Source organism: Stenella coeruleoalba (genome assembly GCF_951394435.1).
Source record: "Stenella coeruleoalba genome assembly, chromosome: 1".
In the NCBI taxonomy this organism is placed as follows: domain Eukaryota; kingdom Metazoa; phylum Chordata; class Mammalia; order Artiodactyla; family Delphinidae; genus Stenella; species Stenella coeruleoalba.
Genome location: NC_137169.1, coordinates 40,447,867 through 40,462,465, shown reverse-complemented (window position 1 = coordinate 40,462,465; position 14,599 = coordinate 40,447,867). Strand labels below are relative to the sequence as shown.

General features: G+C 35.2%; 1 protein-coding gene across 2 annotated transcripts in view; it reads left to right on the top strand.

Annotated features, from left to right (window-relative positions):
- Nucleotides 1-14,599, top strand: part of LOC307188045 (BEN domain-containing protein 5) — a gene marked incomplete at its 3' end in the record, with an annotated part of 1,401,459 nt that overhangs the window by 637,887 nt on the left and 748,973 nt on the right. For both annotated transcript variants that reach the window (XM_079924747.1, XM_079924746.1), the window contains exon 4: nucleotides 10,596-10,690. In XM_079924747.1, the coding sequence (XP_079780873.1) occupies nucleotides 10,596-10,690 (95 nt within the window). The remainder of the gene's footprint in view (nucleotides 1-10,595; nucleotides 10,691-14,599) is intronic.

Here is a 14,599-nt window from a genome sequence, read left to right as displayed (position 1 = left end):
TGGTGTGAATTATTATTTTGTTTCTTAATTTTTTAAGTTAAGTACTTACCACTTTTTTTTTAAACATCTGTATTGGAGTATAATTGCTTTACAATGATGTGTTAGTTTCTGCTTTATAGCAAAGTGAATCAGCTATACATATACATATATCACCATATCTCCTCCCTCTTGTTTCTCCCTCCTACCTTCCCCATCCCACCCCTCTAGGTGGTCACGAAGCACTGAGCTGATCTCCCTATGCTATGTGGCTGCTTCCCACTATCTATCTATTTTACATTTGGTAGTATATATAAGTTCATGCACTCTCTCACTTCGTCCTAGCTTACCCTTCCCACTCCTCTTGTCCTCAAGTCCATTCTCGACGTCTACATCTTTTTGTTTGTTTGTTTGTAATTTTAACTCTTTATTTGAGTATAATTGCTTTACAATGTTGTGTTAGTTTCCTGCTTCTCACTAGCTATCTGTTTTACATTTGGTAGTATATATAAGTCCATGCCACTCTCTCACTTCGTACCAGCTTACATTTCGCCCTCCCCATGTCCTTAAGTCCATTCTCTACTTCTGCATCTTTATTCTTGTCCTGCCTCTAGGTTCTTCAGAACAATTTTTTTTTTTTTTTTTAGATTCCATATATATGTGTTAGCATACGGTATTTGTTTTTCTCTTTCTGACTGACTTCACTCTGTATGACAGATTCTAGGTCCATTCACCTCACTACAAATAACTCAATTTCGTTTCTTTTTATGGCTGAGTAATATTCCATTGTATATATATGCCACATCTTCTTTATCCATTCATCTGTCGATGGACACTTAGGTTGCTTCCATATCCTAGCTATTGTAAATAGAGATTCAGTGAACACTGTGGTACATGACTCTTTTTGAATTATGGTTTTCTCAGGGCATATGCCCAGTAGCCAGATTGCTGGGTTGTATGGTAGTTCTATTTTTAGCATTTTAAGGAACCTCCATACTGTTCTCCATAGTGGCTGTATCCATTTTCATTCCCACCAACAGTGCAAGAGAGTTCCCTTTTCTCCACACCCTCTCCAGCATTTATTGTTTGTAGATTTTCTGATGATGGCCATTCTGACTGGTGTGACGTGATACCTCATTGTAGTTTTGATTTGCATTTCTCTAATGATTAATGATGTTGAGCATCCTTTCATGTGTTTGTTGGCAATCTGTATATCTTCTTTGGAGAAATGTCTATTTAGGTCTTCTATCCATTTTTGGATTGCATTGTTTGTTTTTTTGATATTGAGCTGCATGAGCTGCTTGTAAACTTTGGAGATTAATCCTTTGTCAGTTGCTTCATTTGCAAATATTTTCTTCCATTCTGAGGGTTGCCTTTTCACCTTGTTTATGGTTTCTTTTGCTGTGCAAAAGATTTTAAGTTTTATAAGGTTCCATTTGTTTATTTTTTATTTTATTTCCACTTCTCTAGGTGGTGAGTCAAAAAGGATCTTGCTGTGATTTATGTCATAGAGTGTTCTACCTGTGTTTTCCTCTAAGAGTTTGATAGTGTCTGGCCTTACATTGAGGTCTTTAATCCATATTGAGTTTATTTTTGTGTATGGTGTTATACAGTGTTCTAATATTATTCTTTTACATGTAGCTGTCTAGTTTTCCCAGCAACGCTTATTAAAGAGGCTGTCTTTTCTCCATTGTATACTCTTGTCTCCTTTATCAAAAGAAAGGTGACCATATGTGTGTGGGTTTATCTCTGTGCTTTTTATCCTATTCCATTGCTCTATATTTCTGTTTCTGTGCCAGCACCATACTGTCTTGATTACTGTAGCTTTGTAGTATAGTCTGAAGCCAGGGAGCCTGATTCCTCCAGCTCCGTTTTTCTTTCTCAAGATTGCTTTGGCTATTCAGGGTCTTTTGTGTTTCCATACAAATTTTGAAATATTTTGTTCTAGTTCTATGAAAAATGCCATTGGTAGTTTGATAGGGATTGCATTGAATCTGTAAATTGCTTTGGGTAGTATAGTCATGTTCACAATGTTGATTCTTCCAATCCAAGAACATGGTATATCTCTCCATGTGTTTGTATCATCTTTAATTTCTTTCATCAATGTCTTATAGTTTTCTGCATACAGTTCTTTTGTCTCCTTAGGTAGGATTACTACTAGCTGTTTTATTCTTTTTGTTGCAATGGTAAATGAGAGTGTTTCCTTAATTGCTCTTTCAGATTTTTCATGATTAATGTATAGGAATGCAAGCGATTTCTGTGCATTAATTTTGTATCCTGCTACTTTACTAAATTCATTGATTAGCTCTAGTAGTTTTCTGGTAGCATCTTTAGGATTCTCTATGTATAGTATCATGTCATCTGCAAACAGTGAGAGTTTACTTCTTCTTTTCTGATTTGGATTCCTTTTATTTCTTTTTCTCCTCTCATTGCTGTGGGTAAAACTTCCAAAACTATGTTGAGTAACATTGGTGAGAGTGGACAACCTTGTCTTGTTCCTGATCTCAGGGAAACAGTTTCAGTTCTTCACCATAGAGAATGATATTGGCTGTTGGTTTGTCACATACGGCGTTTATTATGTTGAGGTTAGTTCCCTCTATGCCTACTTTCTGGAGGGCTTTTATCATAAATGGGTGTTGAATCTTGTCAAAAGCTTTTTCTGCATCTACTGAGATGGTCATATATTTTTTCTCCTTCAATTTGTTAATATGGTGTATCACATTGTTTGATTTGTGTATGTTGAGGAATCCTTGCATTCCTGGGATAAACCCCACTTGATCATGGTGTATGATCCTTTTAATGTGCTGTTGGATTCTGTTTGCTAGTATTTTATTGAGGATTTTTGCATCTATGTTCATCAGTGATATTGGCCTGTAGTTTTCTTTCTTTGTGATATCTTTGTCTTGTTTTGGTATCAGGGTGATGTTGGCCTCATAGAATGAGTTTGGGAGTTTTCCTCCCTCTGCTATATTATGGAAGAGTTTGAGAAGGATAGGTGTTAGCACTTCTCTAAATGTTTGATAGAATTTGCCTGTGAAGCCATCTGGTCCTGGGCTTTTGTTTGTTTGAAAATTTTTAATCACAGTTTCAATTTCAGTGCTTGTGATCGGTCAGTTTATATTTTCCCTTTCTTTCTGGTTCAGTCTCAGGAGTTTGTGCTTTTCTAAGAATTTGTCCATTTCTTCTAGGTTGTCCATTTTATTGGTATATAGTTGCGTGTAGTAATCTCTCATGATCCTTTGTATTTTTGCAGTGTCAGTTGTTGCTTCTCCTTTTTCATTTCTAATTCTATTGATTTGAGTCTTCTCCCTTTTTTTCTTAATGAGTCTGGCTAATGGTTTATCAAATTTGTTTATCTTCTCAAAAAACCAGCTTTTAGTTTTATTGATCTTTCCTATCATTTCCTTCATTCCTTTTTCACACTTTCTTTTCAATCTTTATTCTTTTCTAGTGTATGCATATAAGGCTAAAATTTAAATTCTCTCTTTAATGTTTTTACTTTATGACACATGCTCTGATATGTAGTGCTGAATTAATCATCCAATTTCACATACTTTCTACTCTTCATAATTATTTTTTCTTTGATACATGAAAAATTAAGAATATATATAAAATTTCAAAATGTTGAGAGTTTTTTGTCAACTTTTTGTAAAAGATATATGATTTTATGACTCGATAGTGAGCGGTTGTGAGTAGAAGAGTATTAATTCTCTGTTATTTGTTGAGATTTGTCTTGTGACCATATGTACATGCTTAATCTTTTACAATTATCCTTCTTTTACTTGATAAAAGTTTGTTATCTAATCGTGTATGTGGAAAGCATTGTAGGTTTTAATAAGTGATCTTTTAATGGAGCTTATCAAATTGGAAGATTACAATTTTCTACATCCTTCAGAATATTTGGTTGTCTCCACTCTCAATTACTGAGATTAATCATTGTAGATTAATCAGTTTTTACTTGGGGTATTGTCAATTTTTGTTTTATATATTTTAATGCTCTTATTATGTGCATACATATTTAAAGTTGTTATATCTTCCTGTAGAATATTTGGTTTTATGTGGTGATTATATCCTTAACCTTACATTTTTTTTACCTCAGTCTGTTTTTTCTGATACTGCCATAACTCAAATAGCTTTCCTTTAGTGAATATTTTCATGTTATATCTTTTTCCACCCCTTCACTTTCAAAATTTTTGTGCCATTGTGTTTTATGCATGTCTCTGAGAAAGATTATAAGTGTAGATTTTTTTCCTAATCTGTTTTTTAACAAAGAGAAGTGTCAATTTCCAATATCTGCGATTATTGATATTTGGAATTATTTCCACTATCTTATTTTGGGCTTTCAATAAGTAATGTTTTTCTTTGCTTTTTATCCCCTATCCTATCATATCTTCTATTATATTTATCATGCTTTCTTTATTCTCTTCTTTTTACTCATTTGGAATTTATAAATCCTGTTTCTATTATTGTGTTGACTACTCTTGAATTCCCACATTCTTATTTTATAGCAATGTTTTAAGTTATTAGCTTCCCTATCCTCCTGTGGAATCATACAAAGACCTTAGAATACTTTAAGTCTGATCTTGCCTCTCTCCTCTTCACCACTGTCCCAAGCACATCTGTTTTATTGACCAGTGTTTTGGTGCAAACTTTTTAACACTCCTAAAATTTAATACTGTTATAATAATAGTTTTATTCATTCAGTTCTTATTTAGATTTACTTGTTTCTCTGCTCATTGTTGTTTCTTGCCATTCTTACCTTTTATGTTCAATTTCTTTCGTCCTCTGAAGTTCATCTTTTAGTAGCTCCTTCACTGAGAGTCTGAAACTGCTAAACATCTTAAGCTTTGTTTGTCTGAAAATTTATCATACCTTCATTCTTGGGCAATGTTATTCCATTATTTTCTGGTCTCTCATGTTGCTGGTGTTAAGTCTGCATAAGTCTAACTTCTGTGTCTTTGTAGGTAGTTTTTGTTTTCTCTGATTTGCTATCAAAACATGCTCTTCACTTTTGGTGTTTTGTAATTTCACTATGATGTGTCTATATCTAGATTTTTTAAAAATCCTGCTTTGGATGGACTTTTGATTCCTAAATCTGAATATACATGTCTTTCATCAATTCTGGAATATATTCAGCCTTCTTTGTGTAGATTTTGCCTCTCCCAATTTCTCTTGTCTCTCTTTCTAGAACTCTTATCAGATGTATATTTTTATTTATTTCCCCTCTGTCCCATTTTGTATTTTCTCTCTTTATAAGTCTCTCTGTTGAATTTTGAAAATTTCATCCATTCTGCATCTTAACCTGTCTACTGAAATTTTTAGTTTAATTAAGTTTTTGTAATTTCTAAAGGGTCTCTTTAATTTTTTCAAGACTATTTCTAGTGTTTTAAAATTTTTATTGTGCTTTGTTCTGTTTTCATGTGTTTGAAACATTTTTTTAATCATTTAAAAAAATGCTTTCTTTATAGTTCACCATATAGTTTTATGACCTGAAGTTCTTTGTGGTCTAATTCAGTTATCTATTTTTCTGCTGATTCTCACTTTTAGTGTGTATTGTTTTCTTGTATGTTTTATAAATTTATATGAAAGTTTGACCTCTTTAGGACTTCATTATGGAAATTCTGTGTGCCCGGACTGAAAATGTGTGCATTCAAAGTGATTTTTTTTTCTTGTTTTGACCAGGTGCCCCAGGGTTATCTTCCTGTAACTAAATTTATTGTAAATGCTTTACCTGGGTTCTTAAGACCAAGCTGGTAATGTAAATTCCAACCCAAACCTCAAAATGTTCTGGCCCATGTTTGAAAATTACTTTTTCTTTCTCAAATCTATGAATAGATAGGCATGCATCTTTGTTATCCCCCATTGCTAGTGAATGATTTCTTTCTATACCACAGTTCCACTAATATTATATCATTTTGAGGATCCTAAATTTGTGAAGGCATCTCATGTCAGACATCCTGCCTCATGCAGATCCAAGGCCTCGTTTGCTATCCTTGCACAGATGTTAGAAGTCTAATTTCTTAGATACTAAGACCAGTGACCTTCCTTCTGCACCTGTATTTTTCTGGCATCTATGGATTTCTTTTTATTTATTAGGAGTTCTTCATGTAAATAATGTTCTTAAATATTCTGTAATTTCTAGGAGTTTGTGAAAGGTTATCCAGAGCAGTGTTCTCTAACATTTTTCACACCCAGGCACATAGAGAAGATAATATGTGTACACTTAGGCAAGATGATATCTATGCAGAATTTTGGAGTACCTGGGGAATGTTTGGAGGATGACTATATGAAGCTTGGTGAAAAAAATTAACACATAATTTTTGAATGAAACAAAAAATATATACAGAGGATATCAAATGCTAAAATTTTTTTAATCTTCAAATTTTTAATTGAAACACTTGAGTTTTTGTCCATGCACATTCCATTTTTATATGAGGTTTTGACTTCTGAAATGGATATATGCAATTCCTGATCAAGACTTTTCAATGATGATCTATTCAAAGTCTTAATAGTCAGCCATTAATGAGAAACTGTTCACACAATAAAATGATAAAATTTTTAAACTGTTCAAATATTTAAACCATATGAAATTATATTAAAGTAACAGTTCTCCTTTTTTCATTCATAATTGTACTGTTGAAATTTCTTGTGAAAAACAAGTGATGGTAAGACAGGAATAAAGACACAGACCTACTGGAGAACGGACTTGAGGATATGGGGAGGGGGAAGGGTGAGCTGTGACAAAGCGAGAGAGAGGCATGGACATATATACACTACCAAACGTAAGATAGATAGCTAGTGGGAAGCAGCTGCATAGCACAGGGAGATCAGCTCGGTGCTTTGTGACCGCCTGGAGGGGTGGGATAGGGAGGGTGGGAGGGAGGGAGATGCAAGAGGGAAGAGATATGGGAACATATGTATATGTATAACTGATTCACTTTGTTATAAAGCAGAAACTAACACACCATTGTAAAGCAATTATACCCCAATAAAGATGTTAAAAAAAAAAAAAAGAAAAGGAAAAACAAGTGATGTTAAAATCTAACCAAACTTTCAGTACTACAATGATTTAAGATAATGAAACATTTTAGAATAATGATGACCCTCTAATTTGCAGAATGTGCATGCCTATTTAGAATAGTCCTTGGGACTAGCTTGGACACCATTAAGTAGAAATTTTACTCCTGACTGGACAAAAGTATTGGATATATGGGAAGATAGAGAATCAAGGCCACTGTCTGGGACTGCATGCAGGCTTCTCATTACACCCTCAGCAACACTGGACCACTCCTTGGCCTACACCTGGAATGGAGCTCTTGAACTCCTCCACAGCACCACAACCCCTTTACTAAGGATGGGCAGAGCCCCAGGCCTCACACATGGCTACCTTGACAGCTTGTGCTACAGGTCACCATTTGCAAAGTTTCAATATAGAGCATCATATTACTGAAACAAGAAGCCTGGGTTAAAATTTTAAATAGAGAGAAGAGAGAAAAATAAATAATGGAAGGAAGGCAGTAAGGCAGGCAGGCAGAAAGGAAGGAAGGAAGGAAGCTGTAAAGAACTAAAAGATCCAGTTTCATTGAAGATAAGGGGGAAAATCTCAATAAATGGTGAATACCTATTCTTATCTAGATGCAATGTGACAGGTGATTACTTATGTAATCTCACAGATTTTTATAAAAACTTTGTTAGGATGGTATTATCATCTGAATTCCAGATTGATTTTTAAATCAATATCAAAATGAATAATCATCTTGCCTAAGCTCACAGAACCAATGGGGAACTGGCTTTCAGTCTCAGATATATCTATCTGGAAAGTCCATGATCTTATTCTCTTGAGTCAGTGGACTTGGTTCAAATTCTAGCTCTACTACTAACTATTATGTAATTTTAATTTACTTAATCTCAATACCACTTGTCTCATCCATAAATAAGAGGTAATGAATAGTCCCTGTCTCAAAAAGTTCATTATCCTCAAAACAAGTGAGATAATGCATCAGATATCAGCTTGCAGTGAGGTCCAGGCATCTCTAGTACTTAAGAGCTATCCAGGTGATTCTAATACACAAAACACTGAAACTATGAGTGCTTAACTTAGAATTTGGTGCATAGAAAGTCTCAGAAGTTGTTATTTTTATAGTTGTTGCTGTTACCATTACCTCATGGTTACAGTTTCATCTGATGTATTTTGAGTATATAACTGACAAATAGCTAGAAAATATGGAAAGCCAAGATTTCCTGCACTGCTTACTTCCAAATACCTTTGATTCTCACAACCACATGCTGCCTTACTAAGTAAGCTAGAAACCATTTTTAAAAATGCACAGGTGGAGAATAATAAAAGACTGTTCAGGAATTCTCTGGCAGTCCAGTGGTTAGGATTCTGCACTTTCACTGCCAGGGTCTGGGTTCGATCCCTGGTTGGGAAACTAAGAACTAAGATCCTGCAAGACGTGCAATCAAAGGGAAAAAAAAAAAAAAGGCATACTTATTGTCCAGACACTTAAGATTTAAGTCCTAGCTCTACCAGTTAATAGTTCTGGGATCTGGGGGTGGGGGGTAAGCCAGTTAGCCTTTATTAGATTCAATTTCCTCATGTCTAAAATTGGGCTAAAATAAACAACTTTTGTTTATGGCTAGAGAAGCTAAATAATATAGCATATTTTAAACACCTGAGAAAATTTCTGGCATGTATTAGGATATGAATGATCAATAAATATTCCACTTTTTAATTTCTTTATTCCAACTTCACATATACACATTATTTCTGTATTAGATTTCCCCCTGCATTTAGCATTAGTCTAGATCCTGAAAGTGCACCATGGCTTCCGGGTTCACTGGAGATGGATCTGACACCTGGAATCTCAGAAGAAAAAAGGGGGATTAGGCCCTGTGAGGTTCAAAGGCCATTTGTCCCCTTGATATTGATTTTCTTAAAACAGACAGTAGCCAAAACCCTGGCAGAAGTAATTGAACTGACAACAGGCAGGTCCAGGTTATTAATAATGGAATAGTCTTGGACATTCTTGATAACTTAATTTAATGACTGAAAGGAGTTCTGAAACTGAAATGCCTGGAGATGGGGTCAATGGTTAGGTCTCTGAGGAGAAAGGAAAACATGAGTTATTCCTAAGAAGTTATTTCATAGAACAAAGCATTTTATGGTAGTCCCAAATATGAGGCCAGAGGAAATGGTTTTGATTTTCTGTTTTTAAAGGAAAATGAAATTTTAAAGGCTTGAAAAATTGCCACTATATTTATTTTTGCCCTTATTTTGGAAAATAGACTTGGTTAGAGTTATGACATTTGAACTTTAGTGAGTAACTCAAGGGTAGAGATCTTGGATATCTTCACTTTTTTATCCCTTGGGTTCAAATATCAGTTCTCCATCTTTTAATTGCATGGCTCAAGACAAGTTAGTTAATATCTCTGAACCTCAGTTTCCACATCTGTAAAATGGAAATGTTAATATTTTTATTATAATTATAAGAGAATATTTAAAAAATTTTAAGTGTATAAAATTTCTGGCACTTGACATTAATACCTCACACAATAAACATTTGTTCAATGAAATAATACATGAATTTTGATGCTTCTGTCTTCCACTGCCTCTGGATAGAAAAGCCAGCCTATGGTTAACCTCTTGCAAGCTTTTCATTTTCTCTGACTATTCAGGCTGCCCTTGCCCTGAACATCATCCTCTCTCCTTTGGACTGTTTCAGTGGTCATTTAATGTCTTTTAGCCCCAGTTCTCTTTCCTTTCCCAGTCTCTCCTCCCCACTTGTGACAAAGCTGTTTATTAAAACAAAGACCTGATCTCTTTTTAACATACTACCCTTCTGGAAGGGTTTTAGTCATCTAAAACATTCCACTCCCCATTTTAAAGGTGAGAACCAGAGAGGGAAGGAGCTCACCCAAGTGTCTGTGCTACTATAAACTGATACTGAGATTAAGGTTGAGCTCAGTACTCCTGGCCCCTAGCAGAAGATAACAAAGGGGAGCAGACATATATCCTTTAGTTCTAATCAAAGGGGTGCTGAGCAGTTACAAATTTTTTAGTTTCAATTTTGCACTAAGTTGTTATCTTTAGTTTTGTTGAACTTCAAACGCACTACTGTTACTATAATGATAATATTATTCATTTCCATGGAAATTCTAGGTGAGCCTAGAGAGAGGGCACAATTAATAATGATAACTAAAACTTATATAGCTTTCGCTATGCACCAAGCATGGTTCCAAACACTATACTTTTATTAAATTATTTAATTCTCATCAGTAATTCTAGGTACCATTACTATCCCAATTTTTCAGATAAGGAAACTGAGGCACAGAAAGATTTAGTAGCTTGGCAAAGTCACACATTGAGAGTGGTAGAGTGGGATTAAAACTCAGGCTTCCAGGTTCTAGAGTCTGTGTTCTTAACTACTATGTTAAGCTAGCAGAGAAGCTAGCAGAAACATATTGAATTTCTGTGAACACCATTTATCCTCACTATGCTGGTAGTTAGTCCATATGGTTTCCTATAACCCTGCTTATTACTTCCAGTCCTAATTATCAGGAAGTTGCAACTTGAATAGCATAGTCTTCTGATAAACTTTTCCCTCTTTCTTTTTCAGAGAGTCATTTTCAACATTGTTAACTTCAGCAAAACTAAAAGTCTTTATAGAGATGGGATGGCCCCTATGGTGAAATCTACCAGCAGACCAAAATGGTAAGTGACCCACAGAATGGGACCTCCTTCTGACTGGGGAATTTGACCCAGGGCTCAAGTTTATCTGCTGTATGTCTAGGGCTTAGTCTCACTGGCACTAAGAAGAGTTAGATGAGTTTCTGGATGGCCATTATCTGGGCTGTAGCTACTGCTCTTTGAGAATGTTGGAATAGAAAACATGGTCCCATGTTTGGAGTCACTAGCATTCTATTATGCAGGAAGGTACAGTCTGTTATTTGATAAACTCCCTGTCCTGTTTGCCTTTTATCATGATATATTTGGAAGCATAATTAAGTTGATCCCGTTCCTTTCTTTTCTAACCTGGGCATACATATTGTACAGTAACCTAGGAGGACATCAGGAGCTACAGTTTAGAAGATATACCTTGGTTTGCTTGTTTGTTGTGGTGTTTTGTATAGATGTTGTTTGGGTTTTTTGGATGTTAAAGTTCTATTTGTCCCATTGCTATAGTGTGGATGAAGACAGTTGTATAGGATTACTTAATAATAGTAATGATGATGATGATGATAATGATGTTAATAATAACTACTGTCACTTACTGAGAGAGCCCACTCTTTGGCAGATGTTTAATATTTGCTGTTACTAGTCTCACAAAATTTTTGCAAGGGACATTTTAAATATCCCTATATTACAGATGACGAAATTGAGGCTAGGATAGGTTAAGGACTTTCTCATGACCATAGATAGTAAGGGGAGGAGCCTGTGTTATTGTTATTATCCCACACTGACATTCAAACCAATTAATTTCTTCATCCATTCATTCATGTATTCATTCAACATTGATTGCACCAAAATGAGAGTCTTTAAAGACAGAAACCAAGTGTTATTCATCTGTCACACAGGAGATGTTAAGTGAATGCTTTTGAATTGAACTGAATTCATGATGAGAATTTACATGTAAAGTGCCTGGCACTTGCTTAGTGCTCAATAAATGTCATCTATTATTGATAGTATAATGTAGAATACTATACAAATTCCAGGAATTGTTAATATTATTCTAGCTTTGATACCTGTTCAAATATTAATGACTAGTGAGAAGATCATTTCCAAGTACCTATATTTATAGAAAGCTAGCAATTCATAAATATTGAATTGTGCTTTTATGTAGAAAAGATACTTGGCAATTTTCTATAAATGCTGGGCTGAGAAACTCAGGTTTGTAAAAGTGTAGGCGTTTGATGATGATAATGAAAACTCTTTATTAAAAGATAAAAATATCTTCCTGGGCCTGTTTTTTACTTTACTAAATCAAGTTAACTCTGCTGCTGTTCCTCAGTTTCCTTTTGACATTGGGATCTGAACAAGGGGTAGGCCTTTGCTTTGAGTCTCTGAATTCGGCCTGAGTGGATAATAACAGAGCACTTATTTCTGTGAATAGGCATATGTGTAGATAGGTGCTTCAAACCTTGTCAACGAAGGATATCACTGTTGATCTGCTCACAAGGGCCTTAAAATAACATTGTACTTCTTTCACCAGGCTCTGTGTTGGGATCTTACATAACAGCAATAATCACCATTTGGTTTCCTCAAGTGTTCAGTTCTGGAGTCTTCTCTTTTTGTGTGCTTTTGAAAATCCTTTTGCCTTAATTATTTCATTTTGTTTTGTTTTGTTTCTCATGGACTACCATTTGGGTCCCCTCTGTCAGGGCTGTTGACAAGCTTTTGAAATATTAATGAGTCCCTGTATTTATATTATAATGCCTTAGAAATAAGTTAGCGTTCTTATCCAATGTTGGCAGGCTCTCAGCATCCTCTGTTATCCAGTTACTGGACTTCTCTAATCGTCTAAAAAGAGTTTAAAATTTCAGAACCAAGTTTGGTGTAGTTGAAGCCAATAAGGCACAAGGTACCAGAGTAAATCAAGTTGTTGATATGTCTCATCTCCCCTGTCTTTTGCTTTACCATCCCCTGACTTTGGATGGAAAGCTTTTTACCTTCCTTCACACTCCCTTTTCCTCAAGCAAGACATTTGGATATTTATTTACTTGATAGGACTTTACTGAGCACCTTAATGTGCTATGCACTATAGATATTGGGCATATACAGGATTAATGTGACAGAAACGATCTGTTCCCAAAGAGAACTTTCATTTTAGAATTTTATTAACTGATCTCTGCAGGCCATAATTGTTACCCTTCTTTCTACTGTTTTTTTCTGAAGATCGTTTCTGTACCTTTGGTGCTTTCTGCCTAGGACTTTCTTCCATTCCTTTGTTGATTCCCAGTATGAGAACCTATCTTCCAGTAATCATCATCCTAAATGTACCCAGGGTAACATAAGAAGTGATGTGACTGTTTAGCTCTCAGATTATTAGATTTTACTGGTCCTATGGAGTTCCGCAATTTAGGATTCTAAACAGTGTCCCGACTCGAGGCTGACAATTGCCATACAGCTCTCTTGTCTTCTCTAGTGTCTTCCTAATTCTAGTTTCCCCAATGCCAGGGCAACCACCATAATAAAAGGAGAAGTAGTGGATACTTTTCTTGTCTAGGGGCTTTACCTATTTTAATATTACAAATAGGCATTGGAAATATTCTTACCTCATGACAAACATTAAAAGCCCTAAATTTCCTGGATGAAATATATACCAAATTGGGAAAATAAACTTTCTTCACATTTTCAAGGTGAAATAAACATTCATCTTCACCTGTCATAGAGGGCTGTAACTGATTCCAAGCAAAGATGCCTTCAGAACTTAGCATGGGTCTGGTAATCAATTAGTTGTAGAAAGCAAATAAGCAAAAGAAGCAACTAAAAAGCCATTATGCAAATAAATATATGATCACTCAAGTCTGTTCTGCCTTGAGGAGATAAAATCAGCATACCTAGCAGCAAAGTGGAGAAACTGAAAGATTCAGAAGTTTTCTGCCTATTTTAGTTCATTCTAATTCTGTTTACATATTAGACTTACAGGGATTGTTGGTTGTTGGGACTCTGTAGCATGAAGTTTTTTCAACCATAACTGATTAATATTTTTTAATATTGTCAAAGGCTGAAATTTCTATGTGCTAGACACTGTTGGAAACCAGCATTACAAAACAGCCGATATTTGTATCCTCACCTATGCAGAAACTAAACCTAGGATATTTACACAGCTAGTAAGTGGTGGCATTAGCTAGAGACCTCAGGACTCTACCTTTACTGTTCCTCCCATATTCCATGCATGGAAAGGGTAGAGAAGGGGGCACAAAGAAGCAGCGTGTAGCATGCAGCTGTGTGGCCTTTGGTAGATCTGAAATAACTTCTCTGATTGATTTGTCCATTGTAGTAGATTGAGGAGATTGGACTATATCTAAGATGTAGCTTTCATGTAACACATTGTTACGGAGCATCTAACTTTGTGCTAGGTGCTGGGGTGATAAATATGAATATGACCTGGATTATATCTTTAAAATTTTATTTTTTAGGGGTTTAAATGAAACAGAAACATAAATAGGCACAATGTAAGGAGCATTGTACTAAAGGCCACTAGGGAGGTATATAAAATGTGCTGTGGATTAGAGATGAAGAAAATAATACTATTAGGACTTGGGGAGAAAGGGAGAAGCTTCTGGGGCAGGTGGTATTTCAGCTAGATCTTGAGGAAATTGGACAAGAACAAAATTAAGGAAATGGGATTCCAAATGCAAGATATAACTTGATGAGCCATGATACCTCTTTTACGAGCCTCAGTTTCCTCAGTGTAAAAAGTGCATAATAATACTTTCTTACAGAGTTGTTATGATAAATAAATGTGAAATGGATGTGTAAATACTTTTTAAAGTCTCAAGGATCTTATTAATTCAATAAATTTATTTTCCTCTGTCTCACCCAAGACTGACTGAATGAGTGTTATTCCTTCTTTCCTTCCCTTTCTCCTTCCTTCCCTCCCTTCCTTCCTTTATTCTT